The 14,709-nt window shown below is 45.6% G+C and overlaps 1 protein-coding gene across 1 annotated transcript in view; it reads right to left on the bottom strand.

Moving 5' to 3' along the window:
- The window catches only part of KIF9 (kinesin family member 9), a 65,424-nt gene that overhangs the window by 23,244 nt on the left and 27,471 nt on the right, over positions 1-14,709 (bottom strand). The window contains exons 11-16 of the mRNA XM_019508019.1: positions 12,653-12,730; positions 10,922-10,990; positions 10,346-10,450; positions 8,997-9,052; positions 7,325-7,415; positions 5,956-6,089 (exon numbers count right to left, since the gene is read on the bottom strand). Of these exons, the coding sequence (XP_019363564.1) occupies positions 5,956-6,089; positions 7,325-7,415; positions 8,997-9,052; positions 10,346-10,450; positions 10,922-10,990; positions 12,653-12,730 (533 nt within the window). The remainder of the gene's footprint in view (positions 1-5,955; positions 6,090-7,324; positions 7,416-8,996; positions 9,053-10,345; positions 10,451-10,921; positions 10,991-12,652; positions 12,731-14,709) is intronic.

Below are 14,709 nucleotides of genomic sequence, written 5' to 3'. Positions count from 1 at the left end.
TTCTGGCAAGGCCTGCTTCCATTTGGTGCTTGCTGACCATCTGCAGGTTTGCTTCTGGGGGTGAGTTTGACAAAGGCCTGTTTGAAAGCCGGAAAGAGGAGACGAAGGAAAATTGTCTTTTAAGGTATATTCTTCTTCCAGTATGGGTTGTAACTGCTTGATGATATTTCATTTATAGTTTCATAGTTTCATAGTTTCTAGGGTCGGAAGGGACCTGAGCAGATCATCTAGTCCGCCCCCCTGCCATGGCAGGAAGAGCACTGGGGTTAAACGACCCCAGCAAGGTGGTCATCCAACCTCCTCTTAAAAACCCCCAGGGTAGGAGCCAGCACCACTTCTCTTGGAAGTTGGTTCCAGATCCTAGCCGCCCTGACCGTGAAGTCGCGCCTCCTGATATCTAACCTAAATCTCCCCTTTGCCAGCTTGTGACCATTATTCCTGGTCACTCCTGGTGGTACTCGGGGGAACAGGGACCCCCCCAATGCCTTCTGATCCCCCCTGACTAGTTTATAACAGGCCACAAGATCCCCCCTCAGCCTTCTCTTTTGAAGGCTGAACAGGTTCAGGTCCCATAGCCTCTCCTCATAGGGCCTGCCCTGCTGTCCCCTGATCATGCGAGTGGCCTGATCATATGTTCCAGGCGGGATGGCACATGGCAATTAAGAATGTATAATCAGTGGGGGTTTTCTTTTTTGTACTGTAGTAGGTTTATGCAAGGTATTCATGTATGCAAGTATTAATATGCCTTGCTTGAAGACAAATCTGCTTCCCTGGCAAAGTGCCCCTGCTGGGAAGTGGCAGAGTTTGAATTGGTGAGCTGGGGAGGAGGTTACAGGTATCTTTCTCAGACTAGACTTGGTGGTGGTTGAGGACCTGACTATAAATCACTGCTTTCTTGATGTGTTTGGGATGGTTAATACTTTTGCGGAGTTAAGCAGTGTGGTCCGTGGAGTTTTGGTATAGAATTGTTTGTATGGTACAACTAGTGACGTTGCTCATGGTGTCTATGAAGCTGATGCTGGCATACAAATATTTCACAGTCAGTCTGATGAAATGCGCACTGGTCCACACCTGTAGGAGTGAGCTAGGAAAGCCAAGGCTGCAACTGAACTCAAAATGGCTACACGAATCAAGGACAATAAAAAGTCCTTCTTCAGATACGTGGGGAGTCAGAATTAAAACAAGGGCAACATTGGACCCCTGCTAAACCAACTGGGGCAGCTGACATCTGATGCCCAGGAAAAAGCCAACCTGCTTAATGATTATTTGCATCATTTTTTCACCAGCCCAAAGGAACCTCCCTGCCTAATATGATGTGGGATGACAAGGATGAGGGTGAATATATGCCCACCACTGAAGTAGATCTTGTGAGGGAGCATCTTGAGAGGCTGGACCTCCACAAATCAGCTGGTCTGGATACACTGCACCCAAGAGTGCTGAAGGAGCTGGCAGACAATAGAGTGCAGCCAGTGGCAAGGATATTCGAGAACTCCTGGCACTCAGGTGAAGAACCTGAAGACTGGAAGAGGGCCAATGTGGTGCCCATCTTCAAGAAAGGGAGGAAAGAAGACCCGGGAAACTACAGGCCAATCAGTTTGATCTCAATCCCTGGGAAGATCTTGGAAAGAATTATCAAAGACCCCATTCTTGACAGGCTAACAGAAGGCAACGTTCTGAGGGACAGCCAGCACGGGGTTGCTGCGGGTAGGTCTTGCTTGACCAACCTCATCTCCTTCTATGACCAGGTGACCTATCACCTGGACAAAAGGGAAGAGGTTGATATAATATATTTGGACTTAAACAAAGCCTTTGACCTGGTGTCCCATGATGTTCTCATAGAAAAATTGGGCAACTGTGGCCTCGACTACACTACAGACCGATGGCTGGGGAACTGGCTCTGAGGTCGGACCCAGAGAGTGGTGGTCAATGCAACCGAATCAACGTGGCACTCGGTGACCAGTGGTGTCCTCCAAGGCTCCGTTCTCGTACCTGCACTTTTAATGTCTTCATAAACGACCTGGACACTGGTGTCAGAAGCGAACTGGCCAAGTTCACTGACGATACCAAACTTTGGGGAAGAGTGTCCACACTTGAGGATAGGCTGGTGATCTGGGCCGATCTCGATAGGCTTCAAGGTGGGCAGATGAAAACCTGATGGCATTCAATATGGAGCAATGCAAGGTGCTCCACCTCAGGGAGAAAAAACCCACATCACCCTTATAGGCTCGGCAGCACTGCACTTGCTAGCAGCACAACCAAAAGAGACTTAGGGGTCCCAGTTGACCACAAGATGAACAGGAGCAACCAGTGTGATACCGCAGCTGACAGAGCAAACAAAACTCTGGCTTGCATCTACTGATGCATCTCGAGCAAGATACAGGATGTCATCCTCCCACTGTACTTGCCCTTGGTGAGGCTGCAGCTGGAGTACTGCATCCAATTCTGGGCTCCACAATTCAAGAAGGACATGATGAAGCTTGAGAGAGTCCAGAGGAGAGCCATGCACATGATCAGAGGGCAGGAGACTAGGCCTTATGAAGACAGGCTGCGAGCGATGGCACTCTTCAGCCTGCAGAGACGCAGGCTCAGGGGTGACTCGGTAGCAGCCTACAAGTACATCAGGGGTATATATCAGGATCTGGGGGAACGCTTGATCACCAGTGCACCCCAAGGGATGATGAGGTCGAACAGTCACAAACTCCATGACCGTTTTAGGCTGGACATAAGGAAAAACTTCTTTACTCTCTGAGCCCCCAAGACCTGGAACAGACTCCCCACCACAGGTGGTGCAAGCACCTACTCTGGACTCTTTTAAGACACATTTGGATGTTTATCTTGCTAGGATCCTTTGACCCCAGCTGACTTCCTGCCCCTTGGACAGGGGGCTGGACCTGATGATCTTACGAGGTCCCTTCCAGCCCTAATGTCTATGAAATCTATGAAAAAGTAGAAGCCACTGAAGTTGCTGTGGAAATCAATGGAAACATCTAGGTTGTAGGTCTGTGGCAGCGAGGCACCACCACAGGCTCCCAAAGGGGAGAGGGTAATCCCCACGGGCCCCAAACCCTGGAAACAGACCCCTGGCGGGGGTGACTTACCTTCTGCCGGGCAGCCAGAGCAGGAGCAGGAGCAGGGACTGCAGCTGCGAGAGCTGGCGTTACGCCAACTGTTTAATCAGCTGTTTCCCGCACAGGGAACAGCTAGACCAATCACAGCGGCCGTACTGGCCGCCGTGGGAAAGTTTAAAAGCCCACCGAAACCAAGGCGGGGGGTGAGCTGTGGAGAGAGAGCAATGGTGGGCAGCATGCTAGATGTGCTGAGGCTCCAGCGTGGAAGAGAAGTGGCACAGCCTGCACGGCTCCCGCAGGCCACAGAGGGGAAACTGCTGAGCCCCCTGCAGGAGGGCAGAGCAGGGGAAGCCCTCCAGCTCCCCACTGAAGGGGAGTATTTCTTCTGAGGAAAAAAAAACCCCAAAAAAAGAAAAAGGGGAAATCAAAGAGCCTAGAGAAGGCGGGCCAGGCTTTGAGGCGGGAGGGAGGAGAGCCATCTGCATCCACGCCGACATGGGACCCCACCCAAAGCAAGCTGCAGGCAACCCCACAGGGCCAAAATCCCCCATTCTATGAACACCCATCCAGTTGGCGAGTGGCCAGGGTGTAGGGGAGGCAGAGCCCCGTGGAACATCGCGTCAAACAACTGTGAGTACTGCCGTTTGTCAAGAGGCCCTCCGAGGAAGATCTCCACTGAACCCTCTCTCTTAATTGTTTAACATCAAAGTCGTGGCAAGCGAGTTGAGGGGCAGGGCTATGCACCCGACAGGCTGTGCAACACGTAGGGTCCCAGAGATCACAAGGTCCAAAAGATGAAATCATCATCTACATATGGTAGACACAGCATAGGTTTGGTGGTATCTAAAAATTATTCCTCAAGGCAGATCACAAAGAGGCATCTTGGTAGCCAAATTTCTGCTCATGACTTGGTGCAAATGCCTGTTGAAGGTAAAGCTGTTGTGGGTGAGGATGAAATGGATGAATTTAGCAATAGGTTGGGATGGAAGTGTATGTGTTGCTCATGCTCTTGTGGATAGGTAGGCTGTGATGCCACCATCGTGGCAGATGGTATGTAGGTTGGTGATGTCTATGTTGGCAAAGACGTTGTTCTCAAGGACACTGTTTCTCAAGGACACAGTTTATGTTGCAGAGTCTGAGGAGGAACTCAAGTTTAACCTAGATAGACACTTGCCTTGTGTGGTAAGTGGTTTGAGAATGGATGTGAAGGATGGGCCAGAGTTTTCCTTGTTTGTATACCCTGGGGAGCATGTAGAGCAATCCTGGGGTGGGAACAGTGGATTAGATTGTGTGGTTCATCTCAGAGCTACCAGAGTAGGGATTTGATGGTGTCTTCAAGTTCAAGAGATAATACTGGCATGGGGGCTTTACAGATCTGCTTGGAATAGAGGGTATTAGCTATTTGATGTCATTCATTCTTGCAGGTTATGGATCTCTTTACCTACTGGTTTGATCATTGCTTAGTGGTCAGATCTTAGGAACGGAAAAGAAGAGCTGGTGGCAGTGGTTGTGCTTGTTGAGAATTTCACTGTTGACAGTTTTCCTGACGCAGCCAATGTAATACAGGCAGTCCTTGGATTTACGACACAACTGGTTCCTGAAAACCGCATCTTAAGTGGAAATTTTGCAACTCGGAACCAATTTTCTCATAAAAAACAATGTTATAAATGGGGGATTGGTTCCTGAACCAAGACCCGATACCCTATTTTCACTGAAAATACGCCAGAATTTTGTACTCGATCAATTATAGGTGAGTAATATAGCTATATTAATGTATTTATATTGTAAATAGCAAATCACATTGATTTGAAAGGGCTTCTTTGAGGTGACTTCACTGGACTTTTTGAAAGGCTCTCGGTTGGACTTTTTGAGGGGTTCTTGGCTGGAGTCTTCTCAGAAGTCTTGGCTGCAGGTTTTTCTGGAGTCTTCTCTGCTTTCTTAAAGAAAGTGTCCAAGGAAGTTTGGACAGATGTTCTCCAGGAGATGAGCAATGCAGTGAACTTGTTTGCTGGTATGGCGTCGCATCGGAACAAGCGTTGTGAAGTCAAAACTGATGTCATAAAGTTGAAACAGGGTGTCAATTTACCAATGTTGTAAGTGTGAAACGTTGTAAGTCAAGGACTGCCTGTAGTTTCAACTGTGGCAGGGTGTCCAGTCATGAGTTGTGTTATTCTTAAGCTTGTCAATGGGGAAAACTTGTTTAGGAATGGCTTTGTCTTGAGTCCAGACTTCTTTTAAGAAGCACTTAACAGAAAAATTCTTCTAATTTCCTACACACTGGCACATTATCAGGTTGACTGTCCAGGCAGAAGTTTAGGTCTTCAGAGAATACAGACAGTTTGGTTATCCTGGATGTGGGGGTGTTGAAGTTGATGGTGCTGAGTGATGCTGTTGTGGTGGATGGTATTATCCTGGTTTCGTGCTGGTTTGATGTCCCGCTGTCAACATACTAGTTATATCCATATCTTGTGTTGGATGGCTGTCATAAGTATTTCTAGTAACAGTTCTGGGTTTGCTCCACATTAGGCATGTTTCTGGGTGTTTTTCTTCTTTTTCTTTCAATTTATGGGAATATGTGATGACTCCTTGTTTAAACTGATTGCTTTAGAGTAGATTAAGTAAAGGAGGTAGTTTCTCAGTTTTCCTGAAGCTTAGAAGCCAAATGAAAAAGCAACATCTGCTGCCTATTTCTTCATGTTATGAATTTCCCATTTTAAATGTCAAATGTTGATATATTCCATCTTGGCACAAAGCTACTTAAGTTGGTCCAGTAAAAAAAATTACTTCACCTCACATAACTTTTTTCTCTCGTATCCCTGGATTATCACAGCTACCACACCACCAGGACTCAGAACGGGAAGGAACAACTGTTTACAAGCTAGCTCACCTGGCCAGCTCTTTGACTCTTCTGGCTTTTGCTCTCCTCCCACCCTGCTTGGATAAGAAAGGGGCAATTCCAATCCCAAACCCTTGTCCATCCACTTCCCCCACCAGATGACCGTCTGCATCAACTAGGCCAGCCTAGAAACCAGAAGGAAAGAAGATGAGGTTATATACATATTACACTTAGAGGCATCCAGCCTGTAAAAACTAAACAATCCATTCACCGCAGTTATTCTGTCCTATTTCATTATCTAAGGGAATAAATCCACACACAGCTTGTGGCATTTTTTTGGAAAACTTTGCCTTAAAAATGAAGCTTAAGGGAAAAAAATTAAATTATTGTTATCCTCATATTCCTATACTGAATGCTCTCACTAACCAGGCTATGGATAAGGCTAGGTCTTATATCACAGAAATAGGTTTACATTAAATTAATAAATATATTTCTCCAAGCTTTACTTACTCCTATCATATCATCATTGATGATATCCCAAAATGCATTCCTCTTACATATCACAAATACCACAAGTCTCACTATGATCATGGTGTCTGTAATGTTAAAGAATATTGCACTATGGGATTTTTTCTTTCAGCACCTGAAGATTTCATAAGTAAAATTTATTTCTGTCAGTGACCCAACAGCCTGCTTAGTTAATGGGATCACTCAGCGCAGATATATGAGTACATTTCCTTTTTGCATTCCAATTCAGATTCAAATTAAAGCTTAGAGTTAGGCCTGCCTGAAGACTGTGCTATATTATACTAATACTAATTGCTATATTGTGCTATATTATACTAATATAGCACTTTTATTATCACTTTCTTCCAGAGTGGTCAGAGTATCTAGAGGAATTTGAATTGGAATGGAATGAGAATAACACATAAATATTGCGTTATTGATTACTTAAAGGATAAATACTTTTCACTGTCAGCCTGTGGCATGTTTACAGTCCCATCACAGACTGAGAGTGAAAAATGATTTATACTCTCAATTATGCATGCAAATCCACATCAGCATTTTTTGTTCATGAAAGACTCCTTCAGGTCACCCCAGCAGTGCCAAGAGGAGGATCTAGCCCTGTATTTTATAACAGACAGACAAGACAGATGGATTGGTATGCACACATAAAGATACGTCTGATCTAGTAAGATGATTACATTCTCCTTTTTCCTATTTTATAAAGTACCCTGTCAAGCTACTGAGCCATAGACTGATACTAGCATAAATTGAGGCAGCTTCACTGACAAGATGCAGCTCGATACGAACTCTCCATAGGGCCATGACCATGGTACCTCACAGCCTCAGATTCCAGTGGTTCATGCCAAGTAGATTAGGATGACTTCTGGGAGGCAGGTCAAGACCCAAGCCCTACCTTCTGAACAGCATTAATGGCTGCGTAGTCATTTTTGTCTATCAGGATGTACTTGGTGCGTAACCTGGCTTCCACTTCTTGCTCTTGTTGGCTACGGGGAGATAACAGAACCTTATTATTGTATTCCAAGAGAAGTTTTAAACATGCCAGAACATACAGAAATATCATACTTCAGAAGAAGGCCAGAATCCCCCCATCACCTTTGACCTCATCGCTTCCTGCTCCCCCAGCTGCTGACTGCAACCATCCCAAGCCACCTTCCTTTCTCTACCTATTGTCACCTTTTCCAGCTTCTTCCTTACTACTTTCTTCCACGCTGTCCCTCAAACCTCTTTCACACATTTATACTTCTTAATGGCATTTTAAATACTGAAAGGACTGTTTGTATGGCCCAAATAACATGATGTCAGAGGGTTTCAGTGCTGGAATTGCCATTAGTGGACTGGCTCTTGGTTTATTTTAGTCCCATAAAAGAGTTCCTCAGAAATAAAATCCAGGCAAAAAAATCATAAAATCAGAGAGACACTGGGCTGGAAGGGACCTCCAGAAGTCACCTAGTTCAACCCCCTGCCTGAGGCAGGATCATCCCTATCCAAACCATACAGATCCATAAACTAACCTCTTAATAAACCCACAGTCAACCCTGATGCAATAAAAGACATCACACCCAAACCTGCCAGAGGTAAAGCTGGGGGACCATGGCAGCCAACATCCCGCTTCTGTAAAAGTTTGTTAATATACAGTCAAGAGATACTGGGTAGAGGACCATGCCCCCTGCTACAAACAAGGCAATAATCCCCACAGCCCATAGCAAACACACAGCAAGAAATCTGAATGAGTCCAAGGTCCTGGGGAACCGAATGCTCAGCCTTGTGCTGTATCACTGGCACTTGGGTTCTGAACAAATTGCTTTTTCCAAGCCCAGACAGATCTTCCTGCGGTGACATCACATGTAACTTTGCCATTTGACAGCTATCCAGAAGGCTGCTGCAAGGATCACTTTCCTATCCCACTGCTCTGACCAAGTCGCCCTTTTTCCATTGCTTCACTGATTTCCCCCCTTCTCTAACACAAGAAAAGCTGCTTCTCTTCACTTTCAAAGTCCTTTGCAGCCTGTTTCCTCCTTCCTTCCCATCTCTCATTTGGTACCAAGAGGTGAGCTCCCACCCTGATCAGCTTTTTCTCACGCTGCCCTTTGCTCTTTGAAGCAGCTCATGTAAACTTCTGCAGAACCACCTCACTATGCTCCCTCAAATCCCCACTTAAAACTCTCCCTTGCTGGGATGCCCAGAAAAAGCTTGATAATGGCTAGGCTGCAGGTGTGCTGACACCACTGCCCAACATGCTGTCTCACTGAGTGCTTGTGCCTGTTCCCAGCTGTTGTTTCTTGTCTTGAATTTAGGCTGGAAGCTCTCTGGGGCCAGGAAAAGTAGTACAAGTAGTACAAATGATGATGATAAGGAGGTTAAAGGTAGCATCTCCCAAAGAAACATGAGAACACTTAACTAATTAGTGCAAACCAGTGGACTATCCAGCAGCTGGCCTACCATATAAAACAGCAGTCTTTTGTAGCCAGAAGTTATTCTCTGCTTATTTTGCAGTGACATCTCAAACAGTATCATGGCAAGAGGCTGTGATAGTATAGATTCAACCCCTGGGTGCAATATCTTACCTTAGAATCACTTTGAACTGGTTAAATATCTCTTGGATTTGCCTGATGTTCATTATCTAGGGAACAGAAGTGTACAGTGAAGATATAATGGTAGGCACCTTTGTAAGCTGTGGTCAGAAACATGTTGTGCTGGGCAGCAGATTGAAATGCTACAGAATCCCAAGGATCTGCTCTCCAGCTGTAGCATACAAGACACTCAAGAGAGCTACCTGCATCCTGCCTGGGGAAAATTGGGCCCCTGTAGCAGCAGTCACAATTCGCTGCTCAACTCTTTTGAGGTGGGATTGAAAAACATCTCTGGTAGGCTGGCAAAGGCTCCAGCTGTGCAAATACCCTGTGCAGCTGTGGGGCTAAGGAATTATTAGCTGGTTCTAACAAAACTGTGATACAAAGCAGTTTACAAATTATTCATGAGGCAGAGTTTAACTGCGATGGCTCTGCCACTCCCTTTCCATTCACACAAGGTGAAGTCTAGCTGTCTACTTATTTGATCACCCTGTAGTCTTTAATTCTTTTATCTGTGCAGTCCCCCTCCTCACCTTGCAAAGGAAGTGGGGCAGACTAAGTGACAGGGAGTCTGGGGCACAGCAGGGACCTGCACCCAAGCATCTCACACCATAGGATATGGCTCTAGACAAAGAACCATCCTTCCTCTCTTAGGAGTCCTGACGGGATTTCTCAACTCTCTCACTGAGGCCATCCATCCTTCTAAAAGCCTCCAGAACCAACCTAAGACATCTCTTCCTATTAGAAATTCCTCATTTCTTCTCTGCTCCTACTCATCAGGCTGCTCCTGACCCAAACCCACTCCCTGGATTTTACAGAAGCCATCTCTCCTTACAGAATGTCCTTATTTCGTCCCACCCCTGTCAGTTGGAGGGTTTCTGGGGTAAAGGGCCTCTGAGAGTGAGAAAAAAGAAAAAGAGTAGATAGATGTGGGTGGAGGTGTCTTAACAGATCTGCTCTCACAAAGAACCCGGGGTGCTGTCTGAGGGATACTGTATGAGTTGTCAGCCATATGCTGAGAGGGCAGGGTTTTAACACGACTGTGACATTCTGAGATTTAAGGAAGATCAGAGCAGAACTTCTCACTGGGTCTGAGGCCTGAGCAGCAGCCTCCTTCAGCTTGCTTCAAAGTCGAGGTGGGATGAGAGGATAAGGAGGGTATTCAGATCCTCCTTTTAGAGAACACAGAAGTGTATAAAGAAAAAAAAATAAGTGCCCCCTTTAATTTTCAAATCATCTCCTCCATCAAGTGGCTTCATTCCTTCCAAAGGTGGCTGGAAGCCAGGCAAAAGTAACCAGCTGAACAAGTACTACGAGCCCTTATCTGCTAGGCAGCTACTCACATCAATCTCATCTATGGCTCCTTCCAGGTACCTGCGGACTTGAGAGTTAATCTCTGCTATCTGGGTTTCGTTCAGAGGGTCATAATTCACTGGCGAGCGGTTTACCTAGGAAGAAAAAGAACAATTCGCCTGCAGCAGTTGATAAAAAGCCAGGCAAATCCCATCCTGGTGATTGCTTCGTCTCACTCTGCTCTGGAGGAGCCTTAGAATTAATTCTTGTCTTTGGCTTCTCCTCCTCAGTGCTGGAAGGGTATCAGATTCTGGCACTTTCTGAAAGTGGAACACTCCTTACCTCCCCCTCTGGATCAATTAAAGGGTGCCACTGATGAATTTAAAGGGCAAAGCCATTTGTTTATAGCTGGGTATTAATGGCCAGGACCCTGTGGAATGGGAAAGTAACAGGGATTGATCCTCAAAACTCTGTCTAAACTCAAAGGTCTCATCTGGGGGCAGAGGGGGCATCGAAAAACTGGGCCAGTAACAATATATCTGATTCTATTGCTAAATTAAGGTCAAGATAAAGCAGATGCTAAAATCCCCACTAAGATAGCTTAATGGCTTCCGCCTGTTCCTTACCAAGCTGTCATGCATGGCCAGTTCTTGTTTCAGAAGAGTAATCTCCTTCTGCAGATTCTTCACAATCCGCTAGCAGGAAAACAAAAAGATGGCAAGTAACCAAGTGCTCTTGGAGAAAGAACTGGCCAAAACCACATTTCCATGACCTGCAAGATACTGCTAGAGCTAGGTGCCACCTCCCAGAGAGTCTACAGCTGGGCCTGCATCACTGACATGGTACATGAGTGATTTGGAAATCACCTTGCCTCTGATGGTATGCTAGCTGGACAACCTCCTTAGCTGAGCCCCAGAACCCCTACCTGCAGAGTCACTTTAAGCCACCAGCAGGAAGGCCACTTATTTGTTCTCTGGTTGGGAGAGCCTTCTGGTGTCTCTCTGAATTATGCAGCATTGTTTTGCAAACAGAAGAACGTAGAAGAAATCCCCAATGTTTCTTTCACTGAAGTCAGAGGAGGTTCTGCCACCGATGTTAACAAGAGAAGCAGGCACACCAAGAATGTGAGAGCTGCATCTCCCTAATATAGGAGCATTAACCACTTAGAGGGAAGTTTCAGGTGTCCAACTCCCTTTGGACGCATCTACATGTGAACTTTAATGCGCATTAACCTATTTGAATGCATGTCACAATATCAAAAAAAACTGTGGGCATTTATACACAAAGTGCCTGCCACCATTTTTTATTGCAGGGACACTGATACACGTGATGCTCCGGGCACTTTTAATTAGCATGGCTCTCAAAACTGTGCTTATTTTAGCACCCCCTGCTCTCCCATGCCTTCCAGAGTACATGTATAAATGCCTGGAGGTGCTAGACTTAATGCACATTATATAAAGCTTATTTATGAACATGGAGACGTGCCTTTGGGTTTCATACTGAACTGCCCTATATAACTTTGAAAAAGCTCCTGCTGAGTATCCAGATACACTAACGTTATTCAGTCTCTGAGCTGTTCTTTTCCAAACAGCCCATCCCTATCGTTCATAGTCTCTTCTGAAACCTCTTGCAGGTCGCTACCCTGCCTGTGCACTCTTTGAAGGTAGACAGGCGAGACTGGAAAATAATACAGCAAGGCTTAGGTGCATTGTGGATCAGCATATACCAAACTGATTTGTGGGCCAATAGCAGTTCCTAGAGAACTTGCTGGCAGCCTGATGAAAAACTACTTTATTAAAAAGTCAAAAAAAAGGGCTGGAAGGGCTCAAAGCATCACTGAATCCAGCTCCCTGCTCAAGACAAGATTGTTGCTGCCTAAACCAGCCCAGACAAATGTTTGTCTAATCAGCACTTAAAAGCTTCCCATGCCTGAAATTCCACAGACCCTCCAGATAACCTGCTCCAAAGCTTAACCATTCTTGCAGTTGGAATGTTCTTCCCAAGAGCTAAAATAAATCTTCCCTGTTGCAATGTAAACCCACTACCTCTTGTTCTGTCTCTATGGTGCTAACTGATTTCCCTGTTTCCATCTGCTAAAGTCTAATAAATAAATCAAAATACGCTGGTTACTTCTCTAAAGTTACTTTTCCATGTAAACAATTCCTGTAGAGGCACTGGGTGACCACCAACAGCAGAGCAGGTGGCCTGCAAGGACATAGATAGAACAGGAGCTGTCCTGTTGAACCCATCGGACATTACCCCTATTCCAATGTGATCCCGACACTGGAAATGTTAGGGGGCTGCCTTCTTAAATCTTCACAGACTTTCTTTCCATATCCCCTCCAACATTTACCTACCTGTGGATCATGCTTCTCATTGATGGTTGGCTCCGTTGTGATCCATTTCATTCTGGTAGCGAAACGGAGAGAGGACAGCTGAAAAACATTATAGTAGACTTAGTAACCAGGAAGCAGACTGGGTCACCATGCCAGACTCACAAACCTTTGTTGTTTTAGTCCCATCAGTTCCCAGCTGACAGCAGTGTAAAAGCAATCATCATAAGCTGTCATCCTAAATTGTCCCCATTCCAGGAATATGTTTTCTAGTGGTGAGTCATTTCTACATGGTTATTCATCTTCAGATGCTTACTTTAAATAGTGAACACTTGAAGCAGGGACTGTCACTTTTTGTTATATATGTGTAGAATACTTAGCACAGTGGATCTGAGCCTTCAACGATGCTCTTTTCCTTCTAAGACTGGCCAGAAGCCTGTTCTGCATCCAACTGAATTCAAGAGCTGGCAATGTTCAACCATGCTCTCATGACCTCCAGTCTTGATTACCTCTAGAAATGAAGCCCAGCACTCTGACAATACTACAATGGGTACAAAGTGCAGCAGCTATATGCTTAGCAAGGTTATTCACTTCTAGGCACTATTGCAATGCAAATTGTAAAGGTCAACAATGGTACTCGATAGAAGAGAAGGCTGTTTGTCTAGTAATTCTGTTTTTAAAAAAAAAGTTTGTTAGTTTAACTCCTTCCCCAGTGACCTGAAGGGTTAGCTCCTTCACTGCTTTACAGAACATGTTTTTTAGTCCAATGTTAAATAACCTAAGCAGCTAGGCTACCACCAACTGCCTGTGGAGAATTGCTGTACAGCAGAGGTGTAATTGGGCAGTACGGCACTCTGGATGGTAGTGGCACAACGCAGCAGCAGTGGCCAGAGGTTCGCTGATGGGGGTGGGAGATGTTACCTCCTTTTTTGCCACCAACATGCATGTTGAAGAGCCATTTAAACCAGTTTCTGGTGGCAAAAAAGTGACTTCTCCCCCCCGGTGGCAATGAAACAGCATTGCTCCTACACTACACACCACTGCCTCTTCTGTACCCTCCCTGTTGCCAGAGCCAGAGCCACAGCAAGGAAGGTGCAGGGGGAGGAGGAAAAGGGAGATGGGAGGATGAGGTATCCCCCTAGCTCCAGACCAGTGCTCCCCCTTAGGCAGTGCCTGTTTGCCCATTCATTATTCCTGCTCCATAGCTTACCTGTGAGGAGTCAGGCACACAACTACTCGTGGAGTCACAACTGAGAGCCAAGTCAGGCCTGGTGTGTACAGCTGTGCTGGCTTCGCTGTGGACTGTATTCCAAACACATTGTTAGAACCGCACTGTAAGGAACATATTAAAGGCCTTGGCATAAGCGCCTCCAACCTGTATTTATCCTCCATTGTATACAGAAAGAAACCACATGTTGTTGCTCTAAATGTGTTACTAAAAATAATAGAAATTGTGGGTTAATCTTGGCTAAAGACAGGTTCCAATTTTTGATGAGTTCTAAACAGGAAAACAGTGACTAAGTGCTTGACCACAGTAACACCAACACGAAGTAACTGAAACCCTTTACTGTAAGAAAGGCCACTCAGTGTCAAGAGTTGAAACCTAACTGATATCCTTTGAAGACTATCACAGCTAAGCAGCTGCTAAACAATGAATGTGGAGGAAAGACCTGAGACCCTTATCACATTTGGGCCCTTTCCTTTCTTGTGTCCTTGCGATAAGGTATTTAGCAAAATTCGCAGATTCATTTAAATCTGACATGGCTGTGCCCTGAGCAACTTCTGCTATGGCCTCAAGCTCTTGACCTCTGGGCTTCTAGCTGCTTGCCCTAGTGTCCATACCATTGGAGCAGAGGAGCAGGGCCTCTAGGATGAAACTCCTTACCATACATTTTTCATTTAGCGGGGGAGGTCTTCATGACCAAACCCTTCATTAACATATACCCAATCAAAGTGTAGATAGATACATGTCATTAATGACCGTATGTCTGTGATTGTGAACCTGGGAGGATTGAGGAGTTCAGGACATGAGGCATTTGAGGCCTCCTGTGGGTGCATGTACTGACCCTCTAGTCTCAGCA

Source organism: Gavialis gangeticus, unplaced genomic scaffold, assembly GCF_001723915.1.
Source record: "Gavialis gangeticus isolate Ggan-Ray unplaced genomic scaffold, GavGan_comp1, whole genome shotgun sequence".
Lineage (NCBI taxonomy): Eukaryota > Metazoa > Chordata > Crocodylia > Gavialidae > Gavialis > Gavialis gangeticus.
The sequence above is the reverse complement of the archived record's forward strand: the minus strand, read 5'-3'. Positions and strand labels throughout refer to the sequence as shown.